Source organism: Wyeomyia smithii, chromosome 3 (genome assembly GCF_029784165.1).
Source record: "Wyeomyia smithii strain HCP4-BCI-WySm-NY-G18 chromosome 3, ASM2978416v1, whole genome shotgun sequence".
NCBI classification, from domain to species: domain Eukaryota; kingdom Metazoa; phylum Arthropoda; class Insecta; order Diptera; family Culicidae; genus Wyeomyia; species Wyeomyia smithii.
This window is the reverse complement of record NC_073696.1, coordinates 84,250,261-84,273,616: the sequence shown is the minus strand read 5'-3', so window position 1 is coordinate 84,273,616 and position 23,356 is coordinate 84,250,261. Positions and strand designations below refer to the sequence as shown.

At 39.7% G+C, this 23,356-nt stretch overlaps 1 protein-coding gene across 1 annotated transcript; it reads right to left on the bottom strand.

The window, feature by feature from the left end:
* Window positions 1-569: 569 nt before the first annotated feature.
* On the bottom strand, window positions 570-13,055 carry LOC129728371 (uncharacterized). The gene is made up of 2 exons (XM_055686808.1): window positions 11,730-13,055; window positions 570-761 (listed from the first exon to the last, which is right to left on the bottom strand). Exons 1-2 carry the CDS (start codon window positions 13,053-13,055, stop codon window positions 570-572), a joined length of 1,518 nt encoding a protein of 505 aa, XP_055542783.1.
* Between the last annotated feature and the right edge of the window lie 10,301 nt (window positions 13,056-23,356).

Sequence of the window (23,356 nt, the reverse complement as noted above, 5' to 3'; positions counted from 1 at the left end):
CGAACGAGAAAAAAAAAACTATTTGAACCTAAAATAAATAGACCAAAATACCAAACCACGAATGAAAATAATGTTGCTAACCCCAAAACTGGCAAATTCAAAAATATCCGGAAGTTTGATAAAGGTGAGACAGTGCGGAGTCTTATCCATGTAAAATTTTCGGATATTTTTTAATTCGCCAGCTATAGCTTTTTGAAACATCAGCAACATTCCAACAATAAGAGTCTTACTCGAAAAGTGACACCAGAAGATACCATCTACACTCCCGACAGTTTCATCTTGCATCCAAGATGCACGAAACGAACGCCGCAGCCATTTCCGATTGCCTGAAATGGCGAAACGAAGTGATATAACGTGCAATCCAGATCGACCCGATAAGGTAACACCAATTAAAAATCGCAGTTCGAAATGAAACAAATTATTCCCCCATTGGTTGTTCCTTCCCGGTGAATTGAAATCGACAACCAGTGCAGCCATGCCTTGTTTCCCCGATCAAAATATTCATACACATTGATTTCTACAGCGTACACATAACTGCACGGCAATACTCATCATTTTTATCATTTTTCTCATTTCGCTCCGCGAATCTGCACCTGGCCGCGCTTCGATGTGGAGCCACCACCAATACTTGCACCCCGGGTTATGAAACGCGATTCGCAGTTGTCGAAGGAAGGGAACTTGTCGTCGCGCTTTCCGCGGCCGTCGTCACCACCGGCCGCGTATAGACCAACGTCTCGTGCCGCCCAGCGGAGAGTCAATATCTGTTGGATTATGGTAACGAATCAATAAATAATAATCACCGCTCCAGTGCGGTGTGGATTCATAGTCAGGAGGACCCAATCGGAAAAGGAGGGGTGAACTGGCGGCGGGACAAAGTTGTGAAACTTTTTTTATAGCAAATTGTTAAATTATAAACAGATAAGATAAATAGTGAAGAGTTTATTTATTGCATCGTGGGTGTGGCTTTTTTCGCGCGTTCTCTGTCTTGCTACTGGTACGGGTGTGCCGTCCGTCGCCGTCGCCGGTCATCGCGAAGGGTTTCGATTGTTCAGCAGCCATTTCAGGGTTCGCAATCGGAACAAACCCAGCAGATTTGCCAGACGATTCACGCCTGCGCCGTCGTTTTGGCACAGTAAACAGAAAGCTGTAAATGCGAGGGCTGTGTTCTTTCACCGGCGAATCATTTAGACTTGATCGGCAAAGATAGTCATAGTTTTATATACCAAGTATGAATGTTAGCTATAATCGACATTGGAGTTTTGAAGTCTGCCGTTACCATCAGAGCTAGTAGAGGCTATTGTTTCTCTTCGACGTTGATCTTCAAATAACCTCACAGAGTGACAGGAAGTTGCAGAAATTACGTGCTACTTCAGAACTAATATTTTTTATACATAAAATACACTTCACTTATTTTTGTCCTTACATTTTACTTAGTCTTTATACCCGGTACGAAATCGCGATGAAAACAGTAAAGATATTTGCTTGATGTATTAGTTGTAAATATATGCCATGAAAAAGAAGTTGTGACAATGTATTTTTTCAAACAAAATGTAAAAATTTCAATAACTGGGTGAGATATTTCCTACCAAACGACAAACAGAAAAATGTAACCATACTATGGATATGTGAATGGTCTTATCAACTGATCGTCACAATTACTGGTTTTATTTTTACAGTGTACGTGTCTGAGATTCAACTCAGAGCGCAGCTCGAATCCATGTCTTGTGCGTACATACCAACCATTTCGCGGTATGATTTATGAGCTGATACCACCATTCACGATTATTGTAGTTGCTTTGCTACAGCAGCAGTCGATAAACATGCAATACCTCGACGTAATGTTTATGTACTAACAACATTCAATTAAGTTTCGACGGGCATAGAGATTATGATAATGATGTTAAAATTACTACCATTGGTGTTACTTGTCGGTGCAATGCATCACACTATTGCTTCGATTTTTTAACACACCATAAGCTTGGTTAGTCATTGTGTAAAATTAGTACAAAATTTTTGAGTCCGAATTCACACTCAAAACCAACTTCTTGAGAAAACCAAATTGCAATTCGATATCGTGTGTGACTTCAAGCTGCAACCACGGTATTTTCGCGCTAGCTGTGTTTGCTCACGCAAATCGCCAACTGATAACCTTCAACGTGCCAATGCTGCAGACGACGACGACGACGACAACGACGACGCGGGGTGAATCAAAACAAAATGGTTCCGAAAACTGAAAACAGATAGGTGTCGAAAGGAGCTGGTGTTTCACTTTCGGGGCGCACAAACGAGACTGCTTGAGAGTGATTTGCTTTTTTTTTGGTTTTAAAAATTAACTGAAAACTTTTCCCTGGATTTCTCCTGGTTAGGTAGGGTAAAACTCCTTTCAAATGAGCAAACGTAACGATGGGTCGCGTTGCTGGGAGGAACACTTCCTTTCCGTAAATGAAAGCATGAGGAAGAGCCAAGTCTCAAATCATCACGCGCAACCGAAAACTTTTGTATCTCGGCGAGGTAGGGAAGCGTGTAAACATTGAATTTGCATTTCAATGCTAGTTTGGTAATGTACCTCTATGAAGAAGGCTTCACTTGAGGGTACCTTTGCGAGGGGTATCGCCAAAATTATGTGATTTGGCGATTGTAGTTGATAAATTCACGAAAGCATGGTTACATTTACCCAGTTTGGACACAAAAGGCAGAGGACAGACTGTAGAATTAGAAAAAAACCGCCGCTTTCATTAATTGTTATCCTGTGAAGCGTTGAATTGTTTAATTTTTTTCAAAGCAGGAACAAAACCCAAGGACGGATAAGCAATGTTTGATGATATTCAAGAGTTTCATTTTTAATATTTAAGAACAATCAAATTCTATTCTACATATAATTCTACAATGTATTTTTTTCTACCAGTTGCTTATTTTTTATAGTTCAATAAATTATTGGGATACACCCCTAGTAACAATATTGGTTTTATCAAAGTTTTAAAGTACCTAATACAGCCAAAACAGCGCTATTAAACTATGATAAAATCAGTTTTGTTACTTGGGACGTTTCGTTTTTAGCACGGTTCAATTTTGGCACTATTCGATTTTAGCACATGTGCTATAAACGAATGGTTTATATTTTAGTGTTCTTGTTTTTCCTTCAGCAAATTCAAGTTTAAAAACCGTTACAAAAAAGGTATCATGGTCCTTCATGTTGCCGAGGAGGATGGTCGAAATCGGTCAACTGATTGCGGATATATGGCCCGAACATGTTTCGTTATTATAACAGCCGTGATCAAAGCAGTGCTCAGCGTACCATGCCTCTAATTACTTTGGTGGTCATATGAAGTGTGTAGGTCACCATAGGCCACATGCGGACCTAATCAGGTTTTGTTCTGGATACTCTGGATAATAGAGCCAAAACCCATCAAGCGACACCTATAACGACTTGGAATCCAAAAACTAGTCCATTAGTTGCCCAATCTAGAGTCTAAGGCTGATGACATAATGAGCGCTAGTCATTATGCTTCGTGTTGTCGTGGCTAAATGTTCAGCTCTATTTGAGGCTTAACGACGGCAACGACTACTGTGTCATCGGCCTAAGTCATCATAGGTCACTTAAAAAGTAAAAAATGTTTTGGCAATATAAAAAAGTTGGAGGTGTTGCCAAAATCGAACGGGGCCTGTACTTCATAACATCAAAAGCTAACTAGTGATAAATCTATATTCCTGCTACTGCAACCGTTTTGACCGTTGAGGAAAAATCGATATTTTACAAATTAAGATTTGGCATCCGGCTTTACCAAATACCGTAAGCAGATCATATATAAAATGCGAGTTTTCTGCAAATAACGAATATGACAGCAACGCTGGCAAAATAGATTGCTTTCTATAGGTAGATTTGTGCTACCGGGCGCATATTTAGACGCGATTTTCAAGCACTTCTGGCAACTCGTCATCATGCTAAGACGATCGTAGAAGTTAGTAGTGATCTGACAGACAGTCAGTTCACATTAAGTATCATTGAAGCAAAGGTTAAAAGTTGAAGAAAGTTAAATTATTAATAAAGTCCAAAGTTGAGTAATACCTACCTGTAGCATAAAGTGCTCCTGTAAGGTGACATAAAAGCGAGTACTTGTCTAGAACATGCCGACACAATTGTTTGCCAGAGTAGGAATACTGGTTCAGCGAGCTGTCAGATCAAGAACCACATGCCTAGTTGTACGAAAATTAGTTCTCGTGCGAGTAAACGCATTTTGGTTTAAATAAAATTAAGTAACAATATTCGCGTTATTTTAGTCGGCCTGACTGGCAACTTGCCAACAACATATCTTCGACCGAAGACCTCATAAATCTCGTCAATTGATTTTAAATACAGGTAATTTCTGTTTTTGGCACGTTCCGTTTTTGGCACGTTCCGTTTTTGACACGTTCCGGTTTTGGCAACTTTTGGTTCCGTTTTTGGCAACACATTTTTTTTTCGATTATTTCTAATCTTTCACTGATTGGCAGCTCAAAACTAATCCTCATAAGTCTCTACTAGTGTAATATATATGACACATTTTTGACTAATCGACTGAGAGGCTGGTTAGGTTCTCTTAGAATTTAACAAACATTTGCGAGTGTGTAGGCCTTACAACACTAGAAAACTTTGCATACTATTTTCTATTGAAAATTCATCCAGACTATCATTTGAAAAGGTCTGAAGTTTGAGCCTCTTTTCCATATATCGATATATTTTAATAATGAAAAACTAAAAAATGATTTGAAAAAAGGTCATCTCAGATTTTTTTAGACACTAGTTTTTCAGATAGACAACTCACACCACGCATGCAATTTTTTGTAAATATAAGATAATTCCCATGTTTTCTTCTTGTTTTTATGAATAATGAAAGTTTTGTCTCCAACTTTAGAAATATAATTCACTCAACAAAATGTAGAACAAGATAAAGAAAGTACTTCGAAATATTTTTCATTGAAAAAGTAAGCTATAAAATATTTGTTTCAACCAAATTTTCACAATTTCGAGAAAAACAACATTGATGCGAAATGGAGCGTATTTTCACGAAAATAAAAAAAAATTCTTCACATTTTATTTGGTGAATAATATTTCTTAAGATAAAGATAATCGACTAGCTTTACTCAAAATGTTATAACAAATTATCAATGATGGCTTTTTAAGCGATTTTAACTGTGTGAAGATAAAAATGCTACAAGAACAAACAGCACTGTTATTCCACGTTATTGTCTTTCTACATATTTTGGACGCTGTTCCGTGGAACATTCTGTTTAATTCATTTGGTTATAAATTACTTGAAGAGATTAAATAATAACAAAACTTTTTTCTCAAATCTACCTCTCTTAAACGTAATTGAGCACTTCACTCAATAATACCCAATGACTCTGCAGCAATATGACAAGAAGAAGAAGAATATATGGGACTAATCCTTCGTTGCGCCTTAAGTGATCAGTTGCATTTTCACTCGTAAGACAAAATTAAAAACACTTTACGGTGGATGTATTGACCAACTAATATTTAAATGTTGTTTACCAATATTCAAAATGATAAAAAAGCAAAAAATTCTCAGAAAAAAAATGTTCCGTTTTTGGCACTGTTCCATTTTTGGCAACTGAAAATCGAGGAGCGTGTTGCCAAAAACGGAACATACCTGTATTAGGGGAAGGTAGGTAAAGGCGTCCGACTCTAAGGTTTACATCGCAGTAGTCATACAAATTGAAACTTAAGATCATTTGTTGTCATAATTATATTTGGTAATAGTAAATTTCCTCCAAGTTTTATGTGTTTTGGGTCTTCAAAAATATGACTACGAATTGCTGTTATTTGACCTGGGGTGGGTAGGATGGACACTACGATGGCAAAGGTGGAGACTCACAAAAACATGTAGTACGGTGTGTATTCTATTAATTTATGTGTTAAGTGATGGGTTACACTACTCTACGTTATTAGAGTCCATCTATTCATCGCGTGAACAGTTCGGGAGGGTGGGTTTGGATGAAGGAAAAAATTCACGGCTTATATGGCCTGTTCTAATTGCCAAGTGGTTAATATCTGCTGGTTTCTCCCGCGGGTGTATTTTTTTTTTTTTTTAAGGAGGGAATTTGTTAGTAGCTTAAGTATTTAAGATAAATATTAGTAAATAATGAGTATGTGTGTCCAATCACAAATGGTGACTTCTCAACACTGTTAGAAATTTGTAATTTAAATTGTTAGGATTTGTTTGCTTTCGCAATTAGGACTTATCATTCGTAGGGATTTAAACCTACTTGTCAGAAAAGGGGAAGTTAACTTACAACTAACTTAATTGCTAACTTATTTGCTATAAAGAGAGCTTATCGTAGCAATTGACGATTGCAACGATTTTTGTCGAAAATTGTTAATAATTTTATTTGACATAGTTTCTAATGGTTCAACACCAGTAAGTCTATGTAATTCGACTGTACCAAACCAAGGAGGACGCTTCAAAATCATTTTTAGAATTTTATTCTGAATCCTTTGGAGCGTTTTCTTCCTTGTTGAACAGCAACTTGACCAGATCGGTACAGCATAAAGCATTGCTGGTCTAAAAATTTGTTTGTAAATCAAAAGTTTGTTCTTCAAACAAAGTTTAGAATTCCTGTTAATGAGAGGATATAAACATCTCGTATATTTGATGCACTTGGCTTGTATACTCTCAATGTGCTCTTTGAAAATAAGTTTTTTTTCATAAATTAGTCCCAAGTACTTAACCTTGTCGGACCAACTTAAAATAACCCCATTCATCTTGACAACGTGATTATTGTTTGGCTTGAGGAAAGAAGCCCTAGGCTTATGCGGAAAAATTATCATTTGAGTTTTAGAAGCATTGGGAGAGATTTTCCACTTTTGCAAGTAGGAAGAAAAAATATCTAAACTTTTCTGCAATCGACTGCATATGACACGAAGACTTTTCCTTTTACGGAAATGCTTGTGTCATCGCAGAACAATGACTTTGTGCATCCTGGAGGCAAATCAGGTAGATCTGAAGTGGATATATTGTACAGAACTGGACCCAAGACTGAACCTTGAGGCACACCTGCTCTGACAGGAAATCTATCAGATTTTGAATTCTGATAGACAACCTGCAGAGTTCGATCAGTAAGATAATTTTTTAAAATTTTGATTAGGAAAATTGGAAAATTAAAAGTTTGCAATTCCGCAATCAATCCTTTATGCCAAACACTGTCGAAAGCTTTTTCTATGTCTAAAAGAGCAGCTCCAGTGGAATAACCTTCAGATTTGTTAGCTCGTATCATATTAGTAACTCTGAGCAATTGATGAGTTGTGGAATGCCCATGGCGAAATCCAAACTGTTCATTTGCAAAAATTGAATTTTCGTTGATGTGTGACATCATTCTGTTAAGAATAACTCTCTCAAACAGTTTACTTATTGAAGAAAGCAAACTGATTGGTCGATAACTTGAAACTTCAGCTGGGTTCTTATCCGGTTTTAAAATGGAAGTAATTTTTGCATTTTTCCATAATTTGGGAAAATATGCAATTTTGAAGCAGTAATTGAAAATTTTCACTAAAAATTCCATTGTGCTCTCAGGGAGATGTTTGATTAGTATTATAAAGATTCCATCGTCGCCAGGTGCTTTCATATTTTTGAAATTTTTAATAATTGATTTAATCTCATTCAAGTTAGTTTCAATTATTTCTGCAGGTAAAAAATTCTGGGAAGAAATTAAATCAAATTGACGTGTGACTTCATTTTCAATAGGACTCACAAAATTCAAATTTGAGTTATGAATACTCTCAAACTGCTGAGCAAGTCTTTGAGCCTTTTGTTCATTGGATACAAGAAAACATTTACCATCTTTTAAAACTGGAATAGGCTTTGAAGGTTTTTTAAGAATCTTCGACAGCTTCCAAAAAGGTTTTGAATATGGTTTCAATTTTTCAACTTAAGTCTCAAAATTTTGATTTCTCAGAAGAGTAAATCTATGTATAATCTCTTTCTGTAAATCTTTGTAAATAGTTTTAAAAACAGGGTCACGAGAACGTTGATATTGACGTCAGCGGACATTTTTCAAACGAATTAGAAGTTGAAGATTTTCGTCAATTATTGGTGAATCAAATTTCACTTGAGCCTTTGGAACAGAATAGTTCCTGGCATCAACAATTGCCCATTTTAATGCTTCCAAAGCGGAATCAATATTCACTTCGTTTTGCAAATCTAGCTCATTATTGAAATTTCTCTCAATATGAGTTTTGTATCTTTCCCAATTAGCCTTGTTATAATTAAAAACAGAGCTCATAGGGCTTAAGACTGATTCATGTGATAAAGAAAAAGTTATTGGAAGATGGTCAGAATCAAAGTCAGCATGTGTGATCAAATCACTACATACATGACTTTGATCTATTAGCACCAAATCAATTGTTGAAGGGTTTTTTTACAGAAGAAAAGCATGTAGGACTATTCGGAGACAAAATAGAATAGTATCCTGAAGAACAATCATTGAATAAAATTTCGCCATTGGAATTACTTTGAGAATTATTCCATGAACGATGTTTAGCGTTAAAATCGCCGATTATGAAAAATTTCGAACGATTTCTGGTGAGTTCTTTAAATCACTTTTAAAATAATTTTTGTGCTCGCGTGTGCATTGAAATGGTAAATATGCTGCGGCAATAAATAAAATCCCAAGTTCAGTTTGAACTTCAATTCCCAAAGTTTCAATAACTTTCGTCACAAGATGGGGAAGAGCACGATGTTTGATTCGCGATGAATAACAATTGCAACTTCACCGCCGGAACCCTGAATCCGATCATATCTATGAACCACGTAATTGGGATCATATTTAAATTTTATGTTAGGTTTCAAAAATGTTTCAGTAATAATTGCAATATGCACATTATTTACTGTTAAAAAATTAAAAAGCTCTTTCTCATTGGCCTTCAATGGGCGAGTATTCCAATTTAATATTTTAATTGTTTTATTTAAAATCATTGCTAAATTTTAAATTAGAAACAATTTTAATAGTAAAATTTGTGCCTATTTGAATGGCTTCAAACATTGATTTTGCCTGCAACATGGCGTTCATAAGATCGAACATTGCCTGTTGCAAAAAAGAAAGTTTACCTGCCGTAATAGGCCCCAGGCAGTTGACATTAGAAAAAATATTTTTGGCAGCAATATTAGCTGGAGTAATAGGTGTACAATTATTTTCTAGCGTGTTTTGCTTACCCATATTAACGGTCATTTTCGAACTACCAACACTAGGCGGTATAATGTTCGAACTACCTGTAACCTGTGCATAAGTTAAACGGGTATGCAAAGGAGTAGGTAAACTATGCGTCACTGGTACGCTTGGAGAATTTTGTTTTGAAGTTTGTTTTGAATTTTGTTCACCTTGCCTTGCTTTAACAATTGCTAAACGGGCTGGACATTGATAAAAATTCGACATATGATTGCTGTTACAATTCGCACAGCGAAAATTTTTACTCTCTTTCACAGGACATGTGTCCTTTTTGTGAGAAGAGTCTCCACAAATGAGGCATTTTTGGTCCATGTTACAAAACTTTGAACCATGGCCATAACGTTGGCAAACACGGCATTGAGTGATATGCTTTTCACCTCCGCCAAACTTTCGATATAATTCCCATTTTACACGCACGTTATATAAAGCATGTGCTTTTTCAAAAAAATTTAAGTTAGTAACCTCACTGCGGTTAAAATGTTAAATGTTAAATAATTTACAAGGGAAATTCCAGTTCGCTGACTATTTTCGCCTCGTAATTTTTGTTTCATCAGAATTACTTGGGTAGGGGCTATACCAAGTAATTCTGTCAAAGTAATTTTGATCTCATCAACGGTTTGATCGTTGGTGAGACCTTTTTAATACGACTTTGAACGGCTTGGCGCTCTTCGTATCATATGTAAAAAATTTATACATCTTTTCAGTTAAATACTGAATAAGACGATTCCAATCTTTCAATGTTTGGGCCAGTAAACGGCATTCGCCTCTTCGGCCAATTTGATAGGTAACTTTGACGTCGGAGAGAAACGTAGAAAGTTCTCTTTTAAAAATATTAAATTCAGAAGCAATAGTTACCACAATAGGTGGAACTTTCTCCTTTTTAACAGAAATTTCACTTTGAATTGTTTTACTTTCGAACATTTCAATTTCGCCGGCTTCTTGCTCAGACAGAATATCATATAAATTTTCACTGCATAAGCTAGTTTCAGAAAGAGATGCTTCTCTTTTCCTCCCCGTAACGATGCGTGGTTTTTTTTTCGTCCTGCCATTTCAGGTGATACGAAAAAAGTTCAAAAATAATATCAAATTGCAAGTATTGAGAAAGAAAGAAATAGGTAGTCTTGAGAAAGACTGATGTAAGTTAACTTCCAGGTAATTTTTAAAAGACACACTGACAAAACACAAACTTTGAAGCTATAGGCAGTCAAAGACCAGTCCACAAGCAACCGAAAATACGTCTGATCTGTCGGGCAGCTCAAGACGCACTGGGTGTATTTTGTAAACATCTGTAGTACACAACCGATATTACATGTGTAAATTATTGAAAAATCCGTGTGTCCATTTTTCCCTACCTTAGTGTGTCCGTCTTGCCCGAGCTGGCTGTAAATTTCTCAAACGATTCTGCTGGATTTTCACTAGAAAACCGAGGAAAGACTAATTAAACACTTTACTATCGGAAACAAATGAAAACACATTAGTTTCACAAGTTTTCCACTATTTTCCCTGGAATAAAAATTACATCAAAGAGCGCGTTCACGAAAATATTCTTTGTTTTACTTACAAATTTGACAGTTTGCTTGCTGAAAACCGACAATGCATCTCAAAAGTATTAACACACTACAAAGAATGTATTTGCATCACTCAACTATCATAATACATACTAGTTTGTGAAATATTAAACGTGTTCATCTTACCCGCAGTGTCCGTCTTTACCAGGGCCGGCGTTTCATGTGGGTAGTATGGGTAGTAGTACCCACACGGAACTATCGGACAAAACCAAAAACAAAGTACTGTTGCGAGCGACAGATTTTTTAATGGTTATCGTTGAGCGAGAGGTTATAAATCTACAGACTTATTTATTTATTTATTTATTTATTTATTTATTTATTTGTACCTATTTTCACGCATACACTTCGACCTATTTTCACGCATACACTTCGACTAGTCAAGTAAGATTTGAACCAGCGTACGGATTCTGATTGGACACCGAGTCGTTCAAGTTTACTAAGCAATATCTCGTGGTCTACCCGATCAAACGCTGCTTTCAGATCCAGGTAAATTGCATCGGTTTGTAAGCTAGAATCCATGCTTTGCAAACAGCGAGAAACAAACTGCATAAGATTAGTGGCTACAGATCGTCGAGGGAAAAACCCGTGCTGGTCGGCGTCAATATAGTGTTTAGAGCTGGCAAACAAAGCGTCATTTATAATAATCTCAAACAACTTTGAGCAAGCACACAGAGATGTGATCCCTCGGTAATTGGAAATGTCATGTTTGTTTCCTTTTTTGTAGACGGGAAAAAGATATGAAAATTTCCATCGGTCAGGGAATGTACACTGCTGCACGGACAAATTGAAGAGCATCGCGATCGGAGTACTAAGAACTTCTCCACATCGCTTCAAAACCGCCGAAGGGATACCATCCGGACCAACAGCGTATGAACTTTTTAGCTTATTCAAGGCAGCGACTACGTCATCTGGACTGATGTGAGGTAATCTGAATGATAATACATCGCGTGGTACTACGTTACTGGCTTCACGAACTTGTTCGGGGGACGCCACCGATTCATTAAAAATTTGCTGAAATTGCTCGGCAAACAGGTTGCATTTTTCATTTTCATTGTTAGCTACATTGTTGCCCAGGAACATAGAAGTAGGCAAACCCCTTTCCTTGCGTTTTGTATTCACAAATGACCAGAATTGTTTCGGGTGTACGCGAAGATTGCTTTGTATGCGCCTTACATACCTATTATACAAATAGCGGTTGTAGTTTCGATATTGACAGCTGGCAGTGGTGAACTGATTTCTGTTATAAGCAGAGCGATAACAACAATATTTCCGCAGCGCAGCTGATCGCAATCGCCTAAGCGTGCGTAGTCGTGGATTCGACCATGGTGGCTTTCGTGGCGGTTCAAAGAATGGCACTGTTTGGGCGAGCACACTTTCCAGCGTACTACTGAAAGAATTAACTGCATTGTCGATACTAATGGATGGTTCCAATACAGCATTCCAGTTTATCTCCGCAAGAGCCGCAGTAAGTGTGGCGTAGTCAGCACGTCGAAAATTCAAAGCCCTAAGTTCCGAAGGCTCGTCGTACACTATTGTCGAGGAGAGGTTTAACGAGAGAACGATAGCAGGATGAACAGCTTCAAGCTCGACCAGCGGCTCGTGTGCAGCAGATACAGAACAAATTGGCAAAGTTTCATCATTTACCCATACAAGATCCAGCAAACGTTCGTTATCAATCAAAATATTGTTGACTTGTGTCAGACCATGCCAGTAGAGTCCATCGAGAAGAGAACAGCAATAAGCGGGCATATTAGAATGCAGCGTGTCCACTGAAGGGTGACCATTGTCCGAGATAAACCAACGCAAACCAGATTGGTTGTAGTCTCCAAAAAGTAGAGCAGGAGTTTTAAGTTGCAAGCGGGATAGTACCATGCCTATCGAGTCAATGTGCTGTTGAATCACCTGAGAATCGGACTTTCGATCAGGGGGTATGTATACGACACCAATACTAATGTCGCTATTTGCCGTTTCCACTATCACCCACAACTGCTCGACAGTGTTGAAAACAGGTGCAGGATCGATGCGACAACTCAACTTCACTGAAACAGCTATTAAGACACCTCCGCCTCGCGTCTTTTGGCTGTTCAGATGAGATCGGTCGTTCCGGAAAACTGTGTAGCGGTTCCCAAAAAGTTGCGCTGAGAAGATACGGTCATCGAGCCATGTTTCGGTAAGCACAATTAAATCATAATCTCCTTCAGAAACTGCTAGGAAAAATGAGTCGATTTTGGTGCGCAGCCCACGCACATTGTGGTAATAGATCCGCATATCAGCTACACGAGGAACAGATTCATGGACCAACGCACTGGAACGTGAAAAAGCATGAGGAACCGGAAGCTCAGATGTACAGTTATACTTGCCTTATGTACAGTCGTAACGTTTCTCAGAGAAAGGGATTATTTTTTTTAATTGTTTCATTTACGATAGAGTTCTGAATTTCAATTACAATCGTTGCAATCGTTGGAGGAGATGGAGCGGCTGAAAATCGATGCGGTACCCAGGTCGGCCAACCTACCCGACGTTCCCCAGCTGCATCCCATCCAGAGTTTCTGGACAAACCAGAAGCGTGAGACAACCTCAACAATCTTGACGCGAAAATTGAGGAGGAATTGATAAATAGAACGAAGAAAGAACTCAAAAACATGCCTATGCATGTCCACCATGGCGAATGTTCCGGTAAACTCTCGGAAAGCCACTTGCAAGAGCGTGGAATTACTTTTGCAAATGAGCCTATATAATTGCCTTCCATGGGAAATTGATGGGAAACATGACTACTGAACGAATTTCGAAAATCTAATTTCTCTTGAACATTCCATTGGCACCCTATTGTTGATGCACTGTCGACTTTTCGTAAAATTTCGTTCAGGTATCAGAAGGTCATCCCCCCCCCCCGGCTATGACTTTGTCACCCATGAACCTCCCCTATTCCTTACTACCCACTCGGGAAAATAATGTGACGCCGGCCCTGGCCTTTACCTACTTTCCCCTACTTTCCTGGGATGAATAAAATGATCCGGTGATATGTTAAAACATGCAATACACCATAAGTATCATGCGAGAAGCCAAACAAAAGGAACGAACCAATCAGGAAATATTGCAATTGTTTTGAGACAAGAAAGATAAACTAGTACCAAAAGATTATAAAGCCTTCTTGAAGAATACTTATGTCTACGAAAAAAACCTTCAAAAAATTTTCAATCAAAGAAAAGTAATTATAACTCTATAAAGATTAAGGAAAATTTTAATGCTATGTTATCGTTTTAAGTAATAGAATGAAATATGTGAACTTTGTAAAAAAAATCACATAAAGATACTAGCGAATAAAGTTTCCTGTTTTACAGACTCAATATCAAATGCGCCAACCTAGGAATAGGAAGTCACCGGTTTACTGATGGACTGACGCGCTAGCAAACTTTCGTAGTATGCCTTCCTGCAAGACGGAAAATGCAATGTGCGCAGAGGATAAAATACTGCGCAGCATTCGGATCTGCACGATCGACGCTAAAGAGTGCGATAGAGGCAAGCAAGATTGACTATGTGCGAGTGCCGATGCGAATCCGTGGGGTGACGCCTACGGGATCGTAGTGGCCGAAACCAAAGGCGTGTTGGCGCCTGCAAAGCGATCAAAAGTGATGCTGGAGAGTATCATCGTGGGACTTCCACGCCAAGAGACAAGTTTTTGGCCTCCGGCAGTCGAGTTTCACGTCCGACGCGCCAGTAACTCAGACATAGACCAGGGATGGTTGGCCAACCTGCCGAACATCCAATCCGTGAGTGACGACAGCCGTAATTGAGGATGAGGTAAGGGTTACGAACGAGGAATTCATCGTGATCGCCAACTCCCTGAAGGTGAGCAAGGTACCGGAACCAGATGGATTCTTTAACCCGGCAATCAGGGTAGCTATAAGAGCGGTCTCCGGGCTATTCCGGTCATTCATTCATAGGTGCCTAGATAACCCCTCTTCCTGAATAGGTGGAAGCGACAAAGATTGTTCTTATTGCCGAAGGCTGGGGAACCACCAGGGGACCCATCGGCATATGCTTATCTGTCTGCTGAAGACTGCGGGCCTTGTACAGAACGTGCAGACAATGCGTAGAACAGTCTTAATACTGTTCTCTAGGACAGTGGCAGATATTGAAAGACTAGCTTACCGCGGAAGCTGATGAGAACGGAACTAGAAAATTTTTCGTCAGTGACGTAGTATGTCGCCAGATGCTGCAGAAGATTGGATTTCCGCTAGATGATGAATGGATATCACTGGTTGTCTTGATGGGTTTGCCGAAGCGATACGAGCTCATGATTATGGAAATGGATGCATCAGGAGTCGAATTAAAGATTCTTCAGGATGTAACGATCGAGTCTAGTTTAAGTGCCGGCGGATCAAGTGGGGCGTATGGAATGCATCCAGAGCAAAAAGAAGGACAAGTCCAACATGAGATGTTTCAAATGTTTCAATGTGCTTAGTTACCATGCATCGGAATGTGAGCAGAAATAGCAGTCGCAGTCTTCCAAGAATGATAAAAATTCTCGTTTCCAGCTCCGGAATTTGGATTCCGGAGCTGAAGACAAGAATGTTTTTGTAGGATTGTAGAAGTCATCACAGACCATCTATGTTGCATCTGAAATATCGGTTTTGGCAGTCGGCAACGTCAAGCTTGAAGCTGATGTAGACGGTGAGTGCTGTAGCCTAGATATTAGTGATTTTTTATGGACTCCAGATTTCAATCTCTTGTCTGTGAGTCGCATCTGCAAGAAAGGTTACTCCATCACTTCTACAAGGAAGTAGTGTGTGGTCAAGGACGAATCTGTGGAAGAAGTCATCACCATGGAGCGAGAGATAGACGGTCTCAAACAATTGAACCACGTCCATCAACCGTTTTGGAACTTTGGCATCGGCGTTGAATCATCTAAACGTAGACAGCGTGCAAAGATTACCTGGACTGGTGACGGAAATAGAGATACTGGAAGCAATGTAGAAGCCTTCAAGCGGTGAGAACAAATATTTCGTCATATATATTTCCTAAAGGGCAAGAAATATGCATTTGGGACATTCAAGGAATTCAAGGCGTACTTGCTTACTTTACTTTACTTTTCTGGCGACAGATCGTTAAGGTCCTATGCCGAATGAAGAAACGTCTTCACAAAACGCGGTCATGGGCTGCTCCTCTCTAGTCTTTCCTTACATCTACTGCTTTGGTATCCTCGTCGACAGCACACATCCAGCGCGTGCGAGGTCTGCCTCGAAGTCGTCGGCCTCTATCCGGCTCTCTGCGAAATATTATCTTCGCCGGTCGGTCATCCGCCGTCTTTGCTACATGGCCAGCCCACTGCAGCCTGTCGTGTTTCATCAGCTTGACAATATCAGCGTGTTTGTATACTTCGTACAGCTCGTGATTCACCTGCGCCACACCCCATTTCCTAGTTTGCCACTGACTATTGATCGCAGGATTTTTCGCCCGAAGGCCCTTCGTTCGTCGATCGGCCTCTTTCTACCTCCAGGATTCATGTTCGTAGGGCGCCACCAGGTGGATCAGAGACCTACAGAGCGCAAATTTCGTACGAATCTGCAGGCTACGGGACCTAAGCTGACTACGCAATCCGTAATAAGCCCTATTCGCTACCGCAATCCGTCTCTTCACCTCGCGGCTCACCTTGTTGTCACATGTCACGAGGGTACCAAGATAAACAAATTCGTCGACCACTTCGAAAGTATCCCCATCCATCTCCACCGCAGCTCCAACACCCGCAGAACTACCACGCTCTCTTTCAGCTACCATGTACATCGTCAGTGTTTATGGTGAGTCCAAATCTCGCAGCTTCTCTTTTGAGAGCCGTAAAGGCTTCCTCAACTGCTCTACGGTTAGCACCAATTATATCAATGTTGTGCGCGAAGCCTAGAATAATGTGAGACTTCATGATGATGGTGCCGCTTCTCTGCACGCCTGCCCTTCGTATTGCATCTTCTAAAGCTATATGTTAAACAATAAGTTCGAGAGCCCGTCACCTTGCTTAAGACATTTTAACGTCACAAACGCGTCCGAAAATTCTCACGCTGTCCTGGCGCATGATGTAAAACCGTCAAGCGTCGCACGTAACGTCGTAACGTAACGCCAACACGCCTTCCAAGATCATGACGCTCCGAAGAAGGTATGCAGATTGAAGAAAGCATTGTATGGACTCAAACAGGCAAGCAAAGTATGGAAGTTACAAAGCTGGTTCGAAAACTCAAACGGATGGGACTGTAACGTTCAAAGTTCGAATCGTGTTTACAAGGTTATTAATGAAAAGTTTATCATCATGGCAGTTTACATTGAAGATTTTCTCCAATTTTCGAATGATCAACAGTTGAAATGCCAGTTATGCAGTAAGCGTAGTGGGCTCTTTCTGTAGTGATCCGGGGTTTCCACACTGGACAGCAGCAAAGCAAATATTGTGATATCTCAAAGAAACTAAGAACTACAAGTTAACATTCAGGAAGGATGCGTATGCGGCATTTACCTGATACAGTGTTGCGTGAACGATTCCGAAACAAGACGATCGGTGAGCGGATATATATTTCTCCAGAGTAAAGGAATGGGTTCATGGAGCTCAAACAGGAAATCTACCGTAGTTTTATCCAGTACCGAAGCAGAATACATGGCTTTAACGATGGCTAGTCAAAAAGCCATCTGGTGGAGGGGATTCTTGCATGAACTGTCTTACTATTCTAACAAAAACATGGCATCCCCTGTAGCCAAATATTATAAAAGCAAGACTTCCACACAATTGCTACAACTATTTCTGGAAAACACGATATCTGTCAAAAAGTTTAAACAACTAAAGTCTTTGTATGAGAATAAAAAAGCAGCGCAATAAATATCCCTATCGCACTGCTCAACCCCGAAAAGCAGTAAATGCACACGTGAGTCAATATATTCTTACAAAAATTCGACAGTAAAGCCTCGTTTAGGAGAAAAAATTGATTGTTTTCAGACGCAAAAAGCGTGCTAAAATTCTCTTACTACAAATAGGGGTGGCAATGTGGGATTCCTCAGCGTAGAAATAAACACTACCTAGTAAAGATTTCGCTGTGCAATCATGTGCATGTGCACTTCCCTTTTGCTTTATTGTACAGTTAGTGCGAAGGTATGTATGTACATATGATAAACAAAAAATCGTTCTAGCCCCATGACTTCTTGCTTTGTGTTGATCTCACCGCACCGGTGGCGTATGGGCAAAGGGTTGATAAGGCTGATTAGGAATTGCGCAAGACGTAATATTCTGACTAGGGGACAAGTTTACAAAACACTTACACCCGTTGGGCAAAATGTTTACCAACAGAATACTGGTAATGGGATTTCACCGAGATTAAGGTTGCTCATTTTGTCTTTATGTTTTCATTGTTGCGTTGAGTAACTGAATTATACATGGTTGGTAGTCTATAATGTAATTGTGTGAATTTTTATAGTTATATTCTTCAAAATCCTTTCAATGTAATTAAAAACTGAGCGTGGGTGTACGATGTGTATACTCACGTTCTTGCTCTAGATAAGATATGGCTTAGTACATTTTGGATGTTTCAAAACGAATTTTTGACATGAATATTCCCAAGGATGCGAAGAGATAGGAAACGAAGAAAGAAATTTTTTGAACACAAGAGAATAGTATGTTCGATGAACGTATGGACGTAGAGTTATTTCGGCATACAATATTCTGTTTTATCTTTTATAAATACTATCATATTTTTAAATATAAACAGCAAAAATAATAGAAATATTTCAAATATATGTGAGATACTCGTTTAAACTAATCATAACTTAATTGGCAACGTAATTTGATTGTTGTTCACTACCCAACTGCTCTCGGGTAAATTACATTTCGAGTCATACACATGAGTACGCAATTGATTCTTTCTTTCCACCTACGCATTGAAATCACTTTTCGCACCCACTCGTCTGATATGAGTTCAACGTATGAACAAACGCGTTTCCGCAGGCCAGATAACCACCGTTCTCGGGACTAGTAAATGTTTACTATATATTTACCTTGAATGTTTATTTTACGGTCGCAAGAGCAATCGTACAAAACAAAAGTCACATGCACTGGCAAATTATATCGGATTTCGAGTTAATCCCGCTTTCCTTAACCACGAAGTAAGGAAAAAAATACTAGCTTTCTTTATCGCATCCAGCTGTGGGTAAAACCTGGAACATCGTCAGTAACCTAGCTTAGCCACCAAATCGTGCCCAAAATTGACCCGGACTCACGCGACAAAACAGGGTGCGCCCAAAGTGTAAACGTGCCCACCGTTTGTCTTCATAGAATGACAGTCTAATCCCATCGGTACCTACAACCGGCAGTGGGAAAAAAAAGAACACTCATACGACCGAGCCGCGAAAGGTTAGCCGGTAAGGCGGCTGCGGTGGCGGATTTTAAAGTGACAAATAAACTTACCGGATTAACGGCTTATGCGTCCGAGTTTAAATCCAAGCGGTTCAGTTGCTCAAACGATTTGCGCGAACGATTCGAGACAGCGGCGCTTTGCTATGCAAACACATGTGACGATAAAGCGCCGCCACCGCCGCTGACGGTGTAACAGGGCGGGATTAGCAAAGCGCCATCATCTCGTACGGCACGTAGCCGTCACCGTCGCTGTCGTCGTCGTCGTCGTTGTCGTCGTCACCCGCGATGGTGGTTAAGTGCGTAATATTTCATACTAGACTTCCTTCCGTGGTTTGCCCGGACATACGCTATACACGCATGATGGTCGTTAAGATAGCCGGTAGTTTAGTCGGTTGTTTATTTGTACCTGTTCTTGAGGCGCATATGGGTATAAATGTGGATTGGATGGACCTGTAGTGGGCAAACTAACTTTGTTTGAATTATTTCGATACGAATTGTATAGAGGTGGAAAGGTCTTCCAATATTTTCTAAAGCAGGCATAAATTAGCTTCGAAAAAAATTTGCCAGAAAATGTATTTAATTTAACAGCCACCTTCAAGATTTTTTTCTAAACCCTCAATTGAATATTATTTGTATTTGGATTTTTCATAATTTAGTAAAACAGTACATAATAGATAGTGAAAATTGTAACACTGGGCACTAATCTTGATGTTGTTGGGGCAGCATCCTGATCAAATATATACATAACCGTGCCCATTATCAAGTAACCGATAGGTTAGTTCCTGCAAAGCACAATTCGGCCAAACCGCCGCCGTTCCGTGGGGTAAAAAATTCGAGAGTACTCCACTTCGAGGTATTTAGCAAATCATAGCATTGATTGCTTTGTTTGCGTATGCACCATTTCCGCTGGAAATGAGCTCCATTCTTTAATTGTTCTTTATCGCACAGCAAGTGATCTCATACACCCGAAAATTCACCCACCTAACAGCGCTGATGTCAAAACTTCCCCCCGCTAATTGTGGGGAAATATCTCTTTCGTTTAATCACCTCTTGGCTCCGGGCCCGGTGTGTGTTGCGAACGGCATCACCCGGCGCAAAAGAAGCATCAAACCACCTCCGATTCCAGCGAGGAAGAAACCATTACCCTAGTGTCTGCGGTATGTGGATGCGAACCGGCGCGCAATGTTTGGAGCCCAATGACGATGAACCTCAAATCCGAAATTGCGAAACACTTATCTTCACCGCTAATTAGCAACCTGATCCTATTTTAGGTACCTTAACCCTCAAGCCAGATTTTCAGTCTGATTGTTGGCGAACATTTTATTTCTTACTCATCTTGGCACACAGTGGGACAGTGTTTTTCCTTTTTAGTATAGGTTTCAATAATTAAATAGTTCAAGTTTAAATCTCTTTTATTTTTTGATTCATAAAAATATACTACAAATCTTTCTACTCTGGTTTTCTTGGTTTATATAGAATCTTAGGCTGGTGCTTTTTTATGACGATCGCTACCTTTTCCCATTGTGTAAGCGTCGGAGGAGATCACGCGGTTTGTCGTTTCGCTTTCGCAGCTCTCGGTTTTACCCTTTTGTGGTGTGTTTCTCGCTTGCTCGTCTGTACCTTCTGCATCACTACCGCACTTTCCCGCCTTCCTCTTTATACTGTTGAGTTTGCATCGGTAACAATTATTCTAATTTCCTTATATATGTTTCCAGATTGGAACCGTTTAATTTTTTTATAACGTGCCTCTACTCAAACACCGGCCACCCCCGCCTACCGGTAGAGATCGCTTTCCAAGTATACATTCCTAAAACACCAAAGGCCTTACTCTTCGGGTTGCCGTAGGTTAGAAGGCGTACCTTGCGTGGCGGCGGGCGGTGGCGGTAACGATTGGCGGCTGCTAGCGCACTGAGGCTCCCCATTCAACAGGTTTCTCGTGTTTTTTGTTTTTCCCCTTATTTGGCTGATTTTAGTCGATTAAAGTTTCTTTATTTTGTTTCGGGATCACCCTTGAAGATAGATTGTGGTGGTGTTGCTTTTCTTCATCGTTTTGATGTCATCTAAGGACATCTTTCTTTACTAACTTCAATTCGTCGTATTATTTTTATCGTGTATCACAAATAAAACCTGAATATCCCTTATTTTGAAGATGTGTGTGTATAGTATCATGCTATAGATTTGATTTTGATATTTGCTCTTCAGTTGTGAAAATGGCATTGAAGCAAGAGAAGAAACGCATACAAATTTTGCTCACGCTTCGCGAAAATCTGAATCACGCGCAAGCCAAGTTGGCAAAATTGTTGAATGTGGCCAAATCAACGATCACCAAAATCGGGGGGAAATCGAAATTTGAAACGACGAAAAGAGTTCCCGGAATACCAACCTTTAAATTCCGTCCGAAATGTCGCAAGCAAGCTGAGAGTGTCGTCCACAACTGTGAACCGAGCTAAAAACAAGCCGCACTGTCGACTTACGAAAAGGTGGTGACTCCAAATCGTGACGATAAGCAAAACAAGTCGGCGAAAGCCGTACGTGAAGATGCTAACGAAATTTGATTGCGTGGTTCAGAATGATGAAACTTACGTCAAAGCAGACATTAAACAGCTTCCTAGACAGGAAAATTATACGCCAACTGGAAGACTGGTGGCAGAGATTTTCAAACACATGAAGCTGTCGAAGTTTGCAGAGAAAGATCTCGTGTTGCAGGCCATCTGTTTCTGTGGTTGAAAGAGCAACATTTTCATCGCGAAAAGTTTCTTAAAACAGGAAATTCATGTGCCAATTTCTGACACCCTTTTTTGACAATTTTTGACACCCTACATCTGAGTTTCCATGAATAATAAAATTAGCATGTAACGTTGAGCAGATATCAAATGCTAAGAGTGTTCACACAATCGTACGGCTATCTGAAATGTATTAAATTTTCATATACCCATAAACGCAAAAATGGGTATAAGGTACTTTGTAGTACGGTTGTGTACAACTACTAGAGAGTTATTACGGCAGCGCCATCAACTCTTGCAATTCTGAATGGCGAATGGTATGAAAGCACTTACATAGTGCAAATGATGGAAATAGTTGATATTCAGAAAATGAAATATGGATTTTGCCAATGCCAACATTGGAAAATGTCCAAATGGAGTAATTCATGAAATTATCATTAAAGGGCAAAAATTCGAAAAGTACTAAATTCTATTGAGATAATTTCGCTTAAGCCAAGTTATCAGCCAAACTGATTTCAACAAAAATTGGAATTTAAAATTAAAAAAGTTTTGAAGTGCATCCAATGTGTTGTTAGTTTACTTTGCCATTATGAAATTACGAAAAAAACTTTAAAAATATAGTGGGGTTTTCAATTTCATCAAGGTGCTGAGAAAATATAAATCAAAATTGATAGGCAGTTCTGGCTGTTCCCATGAACCGCGTAACGATTTTTAGAAGGCGTCTAGTCCTATTTCTGGCAAGAAAACCGAAAATAAGCGGGTATGAAAATTGCACATATATGTATATCTGCGCGGAATGGCAGCCCAGCTGAAGAATTTGGCGAATAAAAATTGCCAGGTCAGCTCGCCTCCGAGAAGAATGAAATAAGTAGAAAAACGATGAAGAAGCTGCGTGAATCGCGATGCACACCGCCCGAAGAAGGCGAGGATTATGGATGGATCGGGTAATTTTGCGCCAGTTTCGATGGGCCGCAAGTTTGCCTGAGTTTGCTGATTTTCTCCGGTGATAATCGTACAGTTACATTTTGAATTCATAAAATGTGTAATTTGATATCATTTGAAAATTATGTATATTTAGACAACTTCGGCGCTCGCACTTTAGCCCTTCTTTCCGTCGACTGCCGGGCGGAACCGAGAGTTGCATTCATAGGAGAACCAGGTTGATTTGGTGTTATAAGATGTTATTGTGGTTACGGCCCTCATATGATCTCCGTCGTCCCCTATTTAAGTGTGGCTGGTTGAAAGCGGGGCGGTTGTCGCTCTAGATCCAAAGGGTTGCCGTGAAAAGGACGGAATCACTTCATCCCACACAATTTTATTTCGAAGCCGTTCCTAAATTCGGGCGATTTTCGGTTCTGCAATTAAGTGTATTTTTCGGATTGGAAACGTTTATGTTAATAATAGGTTCCGGGGCGTGCACCGCAGCCACAGAGCGTAGCATTCGGAAAAGAAGAAACAAACCA

What these genes read in the sequence shown, in the direction of transcription:
- LOC129728371 (XM_055686808.1), bottom strand. Translation starts at nt 13,055, where the DNA reads ATGCGGATCTATTACCACAATGTGCGTGGGCTGCGCACCAAAATCGAC. An exon ending in GTAACGTAGTACCACGCGAT is followed by an intron (nt 762 to 11,729) that starts GTATTATCATTC and finishes ATAATCCAACAG; the next exon opens with ATATTGACTCTCCGCTGGGC.